General features: G+C 39.4%; 1 protein-coding gene across 8 annotated transcripts in view; it reads right to left on the bottom strand.

The window, feature by feature from the left end:
• Positions 1-15,908, bottom strand: part of CAST (calpastatin) — a 110,780-nt gene that overhangs the window by 6,355 nt on the left and 88,517 nt on the right. For all 8 annotated transcript variants that reach the window (XM_006775549.2, XM_006775550.2, XM_006775551.2 and 5 more), the window contains 8 exons: positions 14,725-14,775; positions 14,491-14,562; positions 12,694-12,795; positions 9,656-9,757; positions 8,432-8,524; positions 7,409-7,444; positions 6,922-7,014; positions 5,583-5,654 (listed from right to left, as the gene is read on the bottom strand). In XM_006775549.2, coding sequence (XP_006775612.1) covers positions 5,583-5,654; positions 6,922-7,014; positions 7,409-7,444; positions 8,432-8,524; positions 9,656-9,757; positions 12,694-12,795; positions 14,491-14,562; positions 14,725-14,775 — 621 coding nt within the window. The remainder of the gene's footprint in view (positions 1-5,582; positions 5,655-6,921; positions 7,015-7,408; positions 7,445-8,431; positions 8,525-9,655; positions 9,758-12,693; positions 12,796-14,490; positions 14,563-14,724; positions 14,776-15,908) is intronic.

The following is a 15,908-nucleotide window of genomic DNA, read 5'->3' as shown; positions in this document are numbered from 1 at the left end:
TGCTGATAGTGACTTATCTTTATTCACCTATAAAGGGTGTATCCTTTTACTCCTCCCTTTTATATTTAACATGACATATTGTCTTTTTTATGCTGTGAATTTGTTATAAATTGTAGCAGCTGTATTTATTTTTAATGCTTCTTTCCTTTAACGTTTATGCTATAATTGTTTAACACACCTTCCTGAGGATTAGCATTTTCTAATTTTGAATATCACTGTAGTCAACGTTTTGTGTACTGTTCTCTTTGCTTTTCAGTGTGAACTCCTTTCAGCATTTCTTGAAAGGCAGTTCTAGCTCCCAGCGCCCAAGCAACAAACTCCCTCAGCTTTTGTCTGTCTGGAAAAGCCTTTATATCTCCACATCTGAAGGGTAACTTGGCCAAAATGAATATTCTTGGCTGGCAATTTTCATTTTTCAATGCTTTGCTATGTCAGCTTTTCATTACCTTGAATACTTCATGCCATTCTCTCTGGCCTATAGAGTTTCTGCTGAGAAATCTGCTGGTATATTAATGGGGATTCTTTTTATCCTTGACTGTCTTTAAAATTCTTTATCATTGACTCTTGACAGTTTCATTATACTATGTCTTGGAGAAGGTCTTTTGCATTGAGATAATAAGGCGTGCTATTAGCTTCATGGACTTTTATGTTTAGTTCCTTCCCCAGGTTTGAGAAGTCTCAGCTATTATTTCTTTAAGTAAACTCTCTGCCCTCTTCTCCTTCTGGTAGACCCATTATTCTTACATTGCCTTTTATAATGGAGTCTGATAGCTCTCATAGGGTTTCTTCCCCTTTAAAAAGTCTTAGTTCTCTCTCCTCTTCCGCCTGAATTTCTAGATTCTATCCTCCAGACTGCTTAATCTTTCTTCAGTCTTATCTGCCCATCTCCAATGCTTTTCTAATGTATTCTGTATCTCATTTATTGAATTTTTTGGCTCCAGAATTTCTGGTTGGGTTTTTTTTTTTTTTTTTTTTTTTTTTTATTTTTTTTTTTTTTTTTTAAAATTCCTCCTTTTTTTTTTTTTTTTTTTTTTTACTATTTTTATGTCTTTGATAAAGTACTCCTCTGTTCATTAATTATTCCATTAGTTAATTGAATTGCTTGAGTTTTCTTATAGGTTGTTGAATATCTTCATAACAACTATTTTAAATTATCAGTTAGATAAGAATATTCCATATGTCTTTGTGTTTGGTTGCTGCAAAGTTGTGGTTTACTTTTTGTGATACTGTATTGCTATGGTTTTTCATAGTGTTCGATGAAATGTGCCTCTACCATCGCATTTGAAGTAACAAACGCCTTTCTTATTCAGGTGATGCTTTGTTTACTGTGATTCTATTTAACTGACTGGCAATTAGAATACTTAGACTTTTCCAGACATTGGCTGTACAGCACAAGTTTTTGGTTTCTCTTACTAGAGCTGATTTGCTGCTAAAGTTGGGAGCGTGCCTTGAAAATAAGCTGGCTTAAAAAAAAATTGAAAGGCTGGTGGCAGTGTGGGGAGAGATACATGCTTAGCACATGGGGCTTTGGGTGTGCCCATGGCCGGGTAGGGGGATCCTCGAGTAGGGGAGTCCTGGAAGTCTGTTGGCAGACTTTTTGCTGTAATTCAGGCAGAAATGAGTTACCCTCAGTTCTATTTCTGTCCCCATCCCCGCAAGTCATCACTGCAGTTTCTCCTCAGGGCACTGGGCCCCTCTTGCTGCAGCATGCACTACTGGGAAGCTCCCCCACCCACTTCTCCCCCCTCTACCTCCTCTGCCAGCAAGGTTGCCACTATGCCACCATTCTCCTGGCTCTACCTCCTCTGAGGTTCAATCCACCCCTTTTCAGATGCACAGATGGAAGGACCCATCAGGTATCCTGTGCAGTCACGTGTGCTTGGTTATGAAAGTCTGAAGAGTTGTAAATCGAAGGGGAAAGGAAAAAGGAACGACTCACACGGCCAGGATGCTGACATCACTCTGTCACAATCTTTGTTTTAAAGCTTATTTCGTCTAAATATAGCTACCCCAGATTTCTTTCAATTTCTATTTGCATGGAATATCTTTTTCCATCCCTTCACTTTTCAGCCTTTGTATATCCTTAGATCCGAAGTGAATCGCTTATATGCAGCACATAGATGGGTCTTGTATTTTTTTGTGTTTTTAAATCTTTTGATAGAATTACATTTAAAGGAATGGTATTGATGGGTTTGTACTTATGGCCATTTTGTTAACTGTTTTCTGGCTCTTTTGCAGTTCCTTTTCTTCTTTTGTTTCTCGCTATCTTGCTTATGGTTTGATGACTTTCTGTAGTGGTATGCTTAGATTCCTTTCTATTTTTTGTGTTTCTACTATATCATTCAGCTTTGTGGTTACCATGAGGCAACCTATAGTTATAACAGTCTGTTTTAGGTTGATAACTTAAATTTGAATCCAGGGCTCTACACCCCCAACCCATTTTACGTTTTTGATGTCACATTTTACATCCTCTAATGTTGTATATATCCTTTAATTACTGTAGTTATTTTTTACCCTTTGCCTTTTAACCGACTAGTCTACCACCTTTACAACATTAGATGGGATGTTTCCTTCCCCAAGTTAGGGAAGTTTTCTGCCTATTCTCCTTCTGGGATCCCTATAAATGCAAATGTTGTCCCATAAATTCCTTAAGCTATCTTCATTTTCTTTCCCATCTTTTTTCGTTTTGCTACTCTGATTTTTCTTCAATTAGTCTGTTGTTGAACTCTTCTAGTGTATATTTAAGTTCAGTTATTGTATTCTTCAGCTCTGCAACTTCTCTTTGGTGCTTATATTTTCTGACTCTTTGTTAAAGTTCGGTGTTCACCCAGTTTCCTCCTCTGTGGGTCTCATGGAGTTTGATGAGCATCTTTAGGACCATTATTTTGAACTCCTTAACCAAATGGGGATAAGGACAGTTTCTGTGGCTTTATCTTGTTTTGTTTGGAACACATTCCTCTTTCTTCATTTCCTGATACTGTTGGTTTCTATGCTTTAGATAAAACGGCCACCTCTTCCGGTCTTAAGCTTCATCTCCTCCATGAGGCCACTCCCTTATCATTGAACCTTGTTCTATTATTTGCCTCTCAAACCTCTGTGATTGTCCAAGCAGCCTGTGTAATGGAAGTGGCTCCCAGTAGCTGGGGGTGGGGGTGGGGGGTGCTGAGAGCTGTCAGAGTTCCAAAGCGGGGAGGGTCCCAGTCAGGACCTAGGTTCAGGCTGACCAGAAGCCAGACCCTCAGGCAGCAGCTTTTAAAGTGTGCAAATGTATAGTTCTGTGGGACCCTCAGGGTTCAGTCGCACTGGTGATCTAGAACTAGGTGATCTAGAGGTGTCCCCTGGGAGCAGCTGCAACTACTGAGGCACCAGAGCAAGGTGCAAGCTCCTTTCCAGGAGCTACTGGCAAGCTGCAGTGAAGCAGTGGATGAGCACAAAGATGGCACTGCTGGCTGGAGCAAAGGAGAGCAACGACGGTACCCATCAGCCTCTGTCCCCGGTAAGTAATGCCCCGGCCCCTAGTCTGTGCTAGATGCCTAACCTTCAGGCTCACAAGCCATTTAAGCCTCTTTCACAAAAAGTTTAGGGGCCTCTCAATTGGCTGCCTCTGTGCTGGGCTGTTGAGTCCAAGCATGCGAGCCCTTTCAGGACCACGTTATCAGCTCGCTAGAGCGTTGTGTCTACAAGACTTGTTGGCTTTCAAAGCTAGATGTTTTGGGGCCTTGTCTTTCAGCTGCAGTTCTTAAAAATTGGGCGCCAAAAGTGGGCTTCAAACTAAGTTCTTCAGGGAGAAGTCCTGGGTTTTGAGTTCTCCCCAATTATGGGTTGCCACACTAGGGGTAAGGTTTATGCCAAGATTATATGTCTCAGCCTCTCCTACCTGCTTTGATGTGGGTGTTTTTTTTCTCACTTGTCCAATGAGTAAGTCACTGAGCTAGTTTCTGGATTTTTTTTTCAGAGGAAATGGTTTCACCTATAGTTTTAGATTCCGTGTCCATGGAAGGAGGCGAGTTCAGGCTCTTCCTGTGTTGCCATCTTGAACTGGAAGTATCTAATTGTAGAGTTTTGATGTAGCTGGGCTATTGGTTTTAAACCTGTACCTTTAGTTTCTGATGATAGTTAGGGAATCAGAGTAGTAACCATATGAATCATATGTTTAAGAATTGGAATGGGTCCAGAAGTTATCTAATCCAATTTCCATTTCTTTACTGACAACAGTTTGAATAATTTAAATAGGAGAAGCTTGAAACTGGAACCTAAAGCTTCCACTCAGCATTAGTTCTACTTTCTAGAGCAACATGAAAAATCATATACAATAGTATTGAAACTCTAAGATCTTCCCTAATTCTATATACTACTTCTATATTCTTAAATTTATATAACCATATTCTCTGGTGGTATCCCACCCCGCCTTTTAAAATATCTGAATTTGCAATGGTTCTTTCAATGAACAGCATATCATAATCAAATTGATTTTTTTCCCTTGATACACAAAGTAATGATTTATTTTATAGATGGTAATTTAGATTTAACGAACTGCAGTATATGAACCTGTACTGTCAATGTGTTATCCAAGTGGAAATGTTCAGTTGGAAGTGGTGGCCTGCGTCTTTAGAGAGGTGAAGGTGCAAAACGCATTCACCCATCCCAATATTCCCTAAACTATCAATCACATGACAGCATCAGCTCTAAGAGATTAATGATATAGCTAACAGCATGTCATTGCTGATCTCAGGCAGAGCTCAAATGAGGAAACAAATCTTGGATCTTTCAAGGATGGAGGGAAATAGGCAGAGGGCTACTAAGTTTGAATACTGCTTTTAGAGTGAGGAAAGAACTTAAACATATTTACTGTAAGGGGGGAAATTGAGATGAAGAAACTGAAGATTTTGAAGGGAATGGATTATTGACTGCTGGGAGAGAGGGTTAGTCAATGGGTAAGTGGGAAGAGGACCTTAGGGATTTTCTGCAGTAACTTCCACTTTTCTTTTTGAAGTAGAAGGCAAGGCCACCTGCAGACAGGGGGGATGTGGCTGGGATGAGAGTGTGAAGACCTGACATTGGACACCATCAGTACTTTGTGTGATATCCTCCAGATCAGAATAGGACTCTAGTGGTGTGTTTTGTTTTTATTAATTTTTTTTTTATTGATTTCAGAGAGGAAGGGAAAGGGAGAGATAGATAGAAACTTCAATGATGAGAGAGAATCATTGTTTGTCTCCTGCACACCCCTTACTGGGGATTGAGCCCACAACCCAGGCATGTGCCCTTGACCAGAATTGAACCTGAGACCCTTCAGTCTGCAGGCCGACCCTCTATCCACTGAGCTAAACTAGCTAGGGTTACTCTAGTGGAGTTTTAATGGTTGTGATAAGAATGCTCATTTAGGTTTCTAAAGCACCAGTTAGTTTCTTTTTTTAAAGCCTTTAAAACTTCAATTTCTTTACCAAGACATGGGATAGGTAGTGTTTAATGCTTAAATTTTTATTCTGAATAGATTCCAATCAGAAATTAAATGACTAAAAGGATAAATGCCACTTGTAACTGCTAAGTTAATTTGTAATATATTTAAGTGTTCTGTTTACCTTTGCAGAATTCTTTGCTTTCCCCCCATTCTTGGGTGCTTTGGAGCTGGAAGCAGTCTTCTTGTCTTTGTCCTAAAGCAAAGGAAAGGTAATGAGGCTATTGCCATCATTAATCCATCTATCAATTCAGACTACTATTTTTAGTAGCATGGAGATCTCCAATTAAATAATTTAAAACTTCGGGCATTTTAGTCAGGATTTTTTGAACAATGATGAATATATACAGAAGTGATTAAGGTTGGAGGTAAGAGGATAAAAATTCAGGAAATGTGGGTCACACTGATGCTCTGACAATTTCCATGATGCCTGTGATTCACCCAGACCTTATGTTGCTTATCAAGAATAGGACATTGTTTTCAGTGTTACAAAGAGAAATGGAGACAACCACAGATAGCTGGGGGAAGTCAAGTATAAAAATAAAGCCCACTCACCAAAAAGACATTATTTGAGTTTCCAGGAATGAGAAATCAGTTGCTGAGGCAGACTAGGAATTAAATCACGCAATAGGGCAGCGGCTCTCAACCTGTGGGTCGCGACCGCTTTGGGGGTCGAACGACCCTTTCACAGGGGTCGCCTAAGACCATCGGAAAACACATTGTTTTGTGATTAATCGCTATGCTTTAATTATGTTCAATTTGTAACAAATTGGGGGTCACCACAACATGAACTGTATTAAAGGGTCGCGGCATTGGGAAGGTTGAGAACCACTGCAATAGAGGAAGGACTGGAAATTCAGTGATTGGGAGATATACATAATAGCAAACCAAGATCTATGTCAATTTCACTTTTTCTCCTGATTTATGGAAGGGTTTAATATAATGGTAAAATGCCACACACACACATTTTTTTCATTCACTAATAAACACATTTTGACATCTTTTATATACCAGGCATTTTGCTAATGCTGAGCACAGAAGTAAAAGGCATATCACTACTAAGTGAAGTACACAGCTGAGTGGTATAATACACATGTGACCATAGGTAACCCAGATGGCAGGGAAGGGAGAAGTGGTAAGAGAAGCCTTCCTGAAGGAGCTGATAGTTGAACTGGGCCCTGAGGGATGAGGAGGAAGCATTGTTGTACAGCAATATAGTGTAGCAGTAAAAAATGATGGCAACATGGAAAACATTTATGAATAATGTTATGCACTGTATTTTATGGACTCTAAATACAACTATATAAAATATATAGAGATGGAAAGACAAGAAATGTACTAAGTAGTGTTTGCAGGGTAGTAGAATTATATTGTTTTCCTCTATGGCATCAATATACTTTATAGTCTAAAATTATATGTGTAGACACACATTCAAAGAAAGTCAATATGACAAAGTACAGTACCTTTGCTGTGTTGTCTGAGGTTTCTGTACTTGAAGAACAGTTGTCAAAATCCCCTGAGAGGGAATCACTGGGGTCTTGATCATCTGCAGGTTTCTGAAACATTAACAGAAATAACCACCAGTGAAGAAAGCAAGGAAAAAATGCTGGGTGGTACCTTTTCCCACACCCCTTATTAAAAAAAAAAAACTTGATGACATTCTTTTTCTAATGAAGTAATGTTTTACAAGGGAGATATTAAAACAAAAAACATGGACAGCAAGTTGCTTAGTATTCTCCGAGCCCTGATTTTCTCACATGGAAAACGAAACTGCCTATTTTGAAAGGTTCTTGGGAAGACTGACTGAAAGAAAATACTACACTCTTAAATACTCTTGGCATCACACCAAGCACAGGGTGGGCATTCAATAAATATTTCTAAATTGCAAAAGTTGCAGCTAGAATTTTTTTAAAAAATCTTTTTATAGAAATAAGCACCTATGGTATTTACCTTTGGTTCCCTTGTGGGTGGCTTCACTGGTTTGTCCTTAAAAGCAAAGCAGACTGTTGGTTAGACATAAATTTTTGTAAAGGTTTACTTAAGTGCAGTCAGCGTTTATATAATCAATATTATCCAATGACTTGGAGAGTATATATTTGCAACAACTGATTAACCTGGGTCCCTAATTACCGCCCTATAACTATTTCAGTTTCCTGGGAGAAAATGCAAGAGTGAGAGTCCTGTCCTGGAGGTGAAAGAAACACTGTTTAGGAACTTTCTGCCATCATGTGTTACAATTCTACTTAAAATATTACAAAAGCAACTTGTGATTTTATGTCTTAGTTTCTGCAGCTTATTATAGGTCGAAGGATTTGAGGAGCAGTCTGCAGAGCACAAACCGTCAGGGATTTTTCCCATCTACAAAGGCAAGGACATTAACTAATTTATTTCCCCACGGATCAAGCAGGATTAAGTGGGACTACCAAAACAGGGAGGATTGTAACTAGGTGGAAAATTGCTATCATGAGGTATACCTGGTGAAAGCAAGGAGAATGGATGGGACTTATGATTGAGGATAGGGTTTTGTGGGTGTAGGAGAAGGAGGAAAGGGAGACCCCAGGTTTGCAGGTGCCTTATTTGCCCTATTAATTATTCCAATCCTAGCTCCTTAAACAGAGAGACTCTGCTTCAGTTAGGATTACAAATACCATTATTCTTTTTGATAGTCTTTTCTTGTAAAAAGAATTCATCTGTGTACATGCCTTGGAATCTCTGTGGAGCATCAGTGAGTGACTGCACATTATTCAACTCTCTTTACACCACGGTGTCCACATAACGGAACAGCAAACAATATTGGTGTCAATAAATATTAAATAGAATCCTAGAAAGCCTGTTTATCATGGGCACATTAAAAATAGTCACATTACATGTTTATGCTACTCTCAAAGTGTGCCCTCCTCGTCATGTCGAGTGAGGGTTGAATTTAAAAGGCTTTGTTATATGTATCCAATCTAGACATTTGCCTTCGTTTACCTTATCATCGTTATCCAAGAGGTGTCTGTATTCAGGTGGGATAGTGTCATCTCTTTCTCCCAGCTTGTCTCTATGTTCAGCTTTCGCTCTTTCCTATAAACATTGAATGGATATAATTAATATTCCTTTCTGCCTTTGCTTATTGTGAAATGCAGCATTTTCAGCATTTATTGTATGTTATTTTCTGAGGCAAAACATATGATCTTTTTTATTAAGGGAACAAATTGCATGACTTGAACATACTATTAGTTGATGGAAAAAAGTAAACCCATGTGCTTCTATGTCAGTTTACATCTGTGAATTTTCCACCTGTATTTTAAACTGAAGTAAATTATTAAATAATTATTCCAGAAACCATGTAAAGAGATAAAATTCAAGGGCATAAAATACCTTTTTCTGTGAGTTTCACTTTTCAAACAAAAGAATCAAGTCACTGTAGCTTGGCTTTAGATAGGTAGCCACTATTTTTTAGCAACCCTGACTGGATGCGCTGACTGCAGTGTTGCAAGTGAGAAAATACCTGCTGTTAAGTAAGCAGCACCGGGGGCCTAGCATCCCACCTCAGTGGGGTGTGGCTGGTCTCTCCCCTGCCCAGGGAGTGCTTTAGATTTTGTTTTTCTGCATCTTTTAAGTTTCATTTTTGAAATATAGGCTAAGTTCACATTCAGTATTCCTATGTAATGATTCTTTGAAATGTCTTGTTTTTGGGACACCAATTTGGATGGTCAGTTTACTTCCTGGCTCCAAGCTAAATGGATTGTTGAATATTGTATGTTAAGTATAAATACATGTTGTATAAAAGATATGGAGAGAACAGTTTGTGCCTTGCAGACACACCTCTGCACAGTGTTGAACTCCTGGTCCCACGCTCTCTTCCTTTTGGAATTTGCACACAGTTAGTTATGCCAGCAGAGAAGGCTTCTCGGGAAACCTCTGCCACGACGTACACAGACTGTGTCAGCCTAAGAAATGCACACTTATGGGTGTCATAAGCTTTTCGATCATAACAAGGTTTGGTCTCACAAACAGGACATTTGCCTGAATCTGTGACACAGCGTAGTCCTCACCGAGGAAGTAAAGAAATACAAACTAGACCACAGAGAGGGGAAAAATGAAACAGTTCTCCAACTATTCACTAACTCCAGACAAAGTTGGAAGTTATTTTTTGTGTGTGTAGAGGGTAGAGTATTCTATGCTGTGAAAAAAGCCTTAAATTTTCTTTACCTTGACTTTATCCTTTATTGGCTTGTCCTCATCTGGATCAGGCTGCCTCTGCCCTAGACTGTCCGAAAGTTGATCTAGAGCATCGTCGAGTTCTTTGTCCTTCTGTTAAGGTAAATCTGAATTAATCACTGGTTGGCCAAATCAGATCACCCTTTTGAGAATGGCCCCAACATCACCGCTAATACTTCCATGAGGATTTTCACGAGGGAGATGGACTTGCGGGGTGGAAGGCACTGGACTGCCAACCTTTGGTCAGTGCTTTTCTCTCTGCTCTCTGGCTCTCAGTGACCTCTTGGCACCTGTCTACCCCTGCCCCACCCCCAGATATCTTGTACCGTCTAAGAAAAGTCTCTCTAAAAAAATGGGGTTCTCTGGCCTGATTTGCTTGGAAATATGTCTTAAAATGCTTTCAGTGTCTGTAACACTACTGGTGACAATCTAATGTCCCCAGCAATGAATTTTATAGTTTAGTTTACTCTTCGATTCTGGAGTATATTCATTAAAATACAGATTACACCTAGTTTTGGTGATGGCTCCAAATAAAATATTAAAACTAGACCCTCTGATGGAAAAACTGATTTAAAAGAAGGTAGCATTCTAAAACATACTTGTGAAAGGCAAATGCATGCAAAAAGAAACTAGACCACTTTCATAAAACTCTGAGGAGAAAACACAGGCAGTAAAATCTCTGACATTTCTCTTAGCAGTATTTTTTTCTGACATATATAGGCAAGAGAAACAAAAGAAAAAATAAATGAGACTACTAAAAAGTTTTAGTACAGCAAAGGAAACCAACAAAACGAAAAGACAACCTACTAAATGGGAGAACCTATTTGCCAATGATTAGGGGCTAATATCCAAAATTTATAAAGAACTTGTACAACAAACAATCCAATTTAAAAATGTGCAGAGGACCTGAATAGATACTTCTCCAAACAGGACACACAGATGGCCAATAGACATACGAAAGGATGCTCACTGTCACTAATCACCAGAGAAATGCAAATTAAAACCACGTCATGGTGGGAATGCAGATAGGTGCAACCACTATGGAAAACAGTATGGAGGTTCATAAAAAAAAATTGGAACTGCCTTATGACCCAGAAATTCCACTTCTGGGTATATATCCAAAGAAACGCAAAACACTAATTCGAAAGGATATATACACCCTTATGTTCATTGCCAGTGTTATATATAATAGCCAAGATTTGGAAGCAGCCCAAGTACCCATCAAAAGAGCAAAATCCTACCATTTGCAACAGCACAGATGGACCTAGAGCCGTGGTTCTCAGCCTTCCTAATGCCGCAGCCCTTTAATACAGTTCTTCATGTTGTGGTGACCCCCAACCAAAAAATTATTTTCGTTTCTACTTCACAACCATAATTTTGCTACTGTTATGAATCGTAATGTAAATATCTGATATTCTATATGTGTTTCCCGATGGTCTTAGGCAACCCCTGTGAAAGGGTCGTTCAACCCCCAAAGGGGTCGCGACCCACAGGTTGAGAACCGCTGACCTAGAGGGTATTGTGCTAAGTGAAATGAGTCAATCAGAGAAAGACAACTAACATGATTTTACTTATATGTAGAATCTAAAGAATAAAACTGAAACAGACTCAGAAATGCAGAGAGCAGACTGATGGTTGCCGGGGGGAGCAGCATTGGGGGACTGGGTGAAAAAGGTGAAGGAATTAAGAGGTAACAAAATAGTCTTGGGATATAAAGTACAGCATAGGGAACATAGTTCATATTTAATAACTATGTATGGTGCCCAGTGGGTCCTGGAAATAGGGGGGAGGGAACACTTTGTAAAGTATATGATTATCTAACCACTATGCTGTATACCTGGAACTAATGCAAATGAATATTAGATGTAAACTGTAGTTGAAAAAGAAAAATAACTGAAAGAAAATAAAATCAGGAATCTTTTTGCTTAAAAAGAAAAGGCCTTTGATTGTGGATGTCTACTAACAGCCTCCATCGGGGCAGAGCCCCTCACCTGAGTATTAAGAACGGAAGTGTTAGGCAGCCTGGGTTATTAATGATTCCTCCTTTCTGCAGCACAGGGCCTTTCATCCTGTGGGTGTCTCACACACACAGCATTTTACTAGCTTTACGTGCTCCCTGAGAGCCCAGGATCATAGCTGCTGCCAGTGGAGCCGCCCGCCCTCCGCAGGGTCTGGGCTTTGTCATTTGGGCCCTGGATATTTTCAGATGCTCCCGAGGCTGACCCAACAGGCTGGAAATTCACTCAGAATCTCTGACTACAGCACTAAGTGAGCTTTGATGCTACATCAAAAGGAGAGGAAGCATAGCTGACTTCACTAAAGCTACTTCATCTCCATCTAGCAACCCGGCGCTTCTCAACCAGGGGAGATGGGGGTCTGGTTTAGGGCAATCTCTATCTTTTGATGTGCCGTGGTCTCCTCGATAATTCCACATTTGGTACTGCGCAGAAAATTAATCAAGGAAGTCTGGAAGAACTTTGATCCCTCAATCTTGCCTCGGAACATGTAAATAATTAAAACAGTATTGATGCTGAGGTTTTTCTATTGCTAGCATGAAAATGACACATTTTCAACTGGTGTGAATCGGAGGAAAACAATGCCAGTCCATGATACGTTTGTTAGTTTTTGGGGGGGAGAAGCTCAAATACTGAACAATGCCATAAAATAAACTTGAAGTTAAATAATGGATAGTATTTACGGTGCGTGTTAAGAAAAAAAGGAGAAAAATCAATGATCAGAAAAGCTGAAAAAATTTCAAATCAAATAATTTAAATATGTACACATTGCACTTTCAATTCTAATAAAACAACAATTTAAGCTCCTCAACTTTGTATAAAATATTTTCACATATATTGTTTCCTTTGATCATTTTCAATATTCTGTCATCTCCCTAAGTCGCTCGTCTTCTCTCTTCTGAAGGTGCCCCATCTTTCTAACACTTTTTGTTTATTTCCACTTACTCTAAGCAGGAGTCCTACTTTCTTTCCTCTTGTTGCTACCGTGGAAAAAGTATAAAATATGTTGCTTACCAGAGTGCTAGGGGGTGGGCCTGCAGAGTGCGTGGTTGCAGCTGGGGTTTGGGAAACCAGTTCGGAGATGGCAGCTGTGAGTTTAGTATTGTCAAATGGCTTCTGTTAAAAGAAAGACAGACTTTGATCGTTAATATGTTATATACAAAGCTATGTTCACAATGCCATCACTTAAATACAACTCTGAATGTAGCTTTATGATTGTTAATTCTCTTGATCCAAAGGGAAAGCCTCATAACATAGAATCTTAAGAGAGATTTTTATTCTATTTCTTACTCCATGGTATTATTTTGCACAACTTCTATTCCTATTTATGATTCTAAATGGTGCTCAGTAATCTAATGACTTAGGGCTTCATGGTTTGTTTACACATTTCTTATTATATTTTTGCAGTGTTCCAGCTTTCTTCTGTATAATTAGTTGCCCTGAATCAAAGTTCTAGCAGTGGTTCTTTTTTTTTTTTTTTTTTTTGGTGTTAGCTAAATTCTGCCAAACTGCCCCCTCAGAAGTTACTAGGAAGTTATACTGTTAAAAGCAGTGAATACGCAAGCCTTGCTCACCAAAATGAGGTATTTATCATATATTTCAAATTCTGATAATATATTAGGTATGATGTACGACTGTTACCCGTTATATAGTATGAAGTTTCAGTTTTATTATTATTCCAGAATCTTTATGAAGTGATTTCTTCTCTCATTTTAAAAATGTACTAAATCTGTCATTTATGTTTATTTCTTGATTTCTTTTTCCATTGCCCTGTGACTTTGCTTTCTGAATCAGAACTGGTTTTTTTTTTTTAACCATTATTGTATTATAAAGCCTTGTGTTTAGTTAGGTTAATCTTCCCTAAAAAGAGCGAAAAATGTTTTTCAGTATTTTTTCACATTTTTATGCATTCCCTTTCAAATATATTTCAGAATAACTTTGAGTTATATTAAAGTATCATTACTACTTTTAAAAAATATTAACTTAAAAATGACTGGAAATAATTGTTGTCATCCTTTTAAGACATTTATCAAACTGCCTTAGATGTATGGGTTTTAATTTCTTCATATTCTTGTTTTTGTTTTGTCTTCTATTGCAATTTTCTGTATATATGTCTACATCTTGTTAATTATATTTTCTAATCTGTTACTAATATACATAACATACATAATGTTATGTACAAAGGTGAGAGCAAAAACTTCTGACAACTCCAAGGAATCATTATTTTTTTCTACTTGTCACTTATTCTATTTCTCAACTGACACATATTTTCCATGCCATTGTCCACATAGGATTAAATAACCCAGACTCCACAGAAAAGGTTCTGCAGTTACATACGTTTGGAAATTCCAAAAGCCCTGAAAATCCTACAGTGGAGAAACCTGCTTACGGTTACCCAACATTTTCCAAACCTTCTAGTAACAGAATTCCCTTTGAAGGCCGATATATTCCACAGGAAGCTGTTTCCTTAGAGCTAATTTGGAAAATGACCAAATTGTAGAATATCAACTGGTAAAATTGTCTAAGAAGTAATTTTAGATAAACTCAATTTGAAATTCTCTTTTCATAGGTGTACTGATAGAGTACATGCTCATCACTGGTTTAATTAGTGACACTGTTGAAAATATTAACTGTGCTGGAACAATATTTACTATTTCATGATGCAACACATTTTTAGTGGCTACTGTGGGTTGAGGGCCATTTATTCGGTGACTGTTTCCTCACCTCCCAAGTCAGATTCCAAGTCACAGGTTTCCATTTATTTCTGCCACTCTGAAAGTGAGGAAATAAAACCCGGGGTTTCAGACTTACAAGTGGTGAAGTGTCTGGGGGTCCACCGAAGTCCTTAGACAAGGCATCAAGAAGGAAGTCTTCACTCAAGGGCTGCAAGAACCAGGAAATGTATCAGACACCACATTTGTCTCATCTTCAAAATGACGTTAGTATTCATAAGCTGGTCAACTCATTAAGAAGAGATATGCCCTTCCTGAATTACAGTTAGGGCCACGTGAGAAAGACATGCTCAGAGAAAACTGGCTTGCTTACTGGGAGCGATTCCTTGGACTCTTTCGGCAGGAGTGGTTTTCCGTCTTTGTCCTATCCGGGGGGAGAAAAACATGGCACTGAGTCATTTCGCATTCATCCTAAGGATGGGCCCTTATAAACATTATCAGGTTATACCTGATGTTGCTGTGCATTATCAATTAGATCATCATTTCAGGAAATAGAATCTCTCACCAGAGAATATGCCATAATTAGTTCATGGCACCAAACAGCTCCAATATACCAGGTACTCCCTGGGCACAAGGGCTACAAAGCTGATGGGGCAGCCTGTGACCTCGGGAACCCCCAAACAAGTGCCGGAAAAAACACGTGAACAGTTCATATATGCGGCGCGTGGCGCTGTGACAGGGCACCTGCAAGGCGCCGTGGGAGCCTGGGGCGAGCCTGGGGGTCGGAGGGCTTGCAGAAGTAGCTTAGAAAAAGCTGGTTAACTTTAGAGGCAACGTGAAACTTCCACCAAACAAAGTGGTCAGGGAAAGCCAATCCACTGCTACGAAAATTCAGCAAAGGGAGCGAGAAAGCAACCAACATCCCATGAGGAAGGGAGTGACCTGCCCCTACACATCTGGGGAGGGGGTGAGTAGGGACAGAACACATGGCCAGTAAGAAGCTCTCTAAAAACCCTGCAACAGCAAACACACAAGCCCATATTACTAATAGAAATGCCATGGTCTCAACTGAACTGGGAAATCAGAAGCAGCCCTAGCCGCCTTTCCTCAGCGGATAGAGCATTGGCCTGTGGACCCAAGCGTCCCGGTTTGATTCCAGCTGCAGGCTTCTCCCTGGCCCGGGCTCAGGTTGGGGCTCGTGCAGGAGGCAGCCAATCGATGTGTTTCTCTCACTTTGATAGTTCTCTCTGTCTTTTCCTCTCTCTAAATACCAATGGAAAAATACCCTTGGGTGAGGATTAAAAAAAAATGCAGAAGCAAGCAGAATAATAAACTCTTAACCTGGGAGAGCTCAATAGAGCTCCCATCTTTGCCAGACGAAAGGAGCAATGCACATGGGACGAGGAAAGGGAGTATCAGGTGGACTTTCCTGAACTGTTCACGTTTAGTTGGATATCCTCTTAAGTAACGGCACATAATGGAGAGACTGGCATCTGTTCTACTGCCCATGCATCTGCTCCTGCTCAAGTGGCCGAACTTAAACTACAAGATTCATAC

Source organism: Myotis davidii, unplaced genomic scaffold (assembly GCF_000327345.1).
Source record: "Myotis davidii unplaced genomic scaffold, ASM32734v1 scaffold44, whole genome shotgun sequence".
Classification (NCBI taxonomy): Eukaryota; Metazoa; Chordata; class Mammalia; order Chiroptera; family Vespertilionidae; genus Myotis; species Myotis davidii.
Note: the sequence above shows the minus strand (reverse complement) of the source record. Positions and strands in the feature narration are given on the sequence as shown.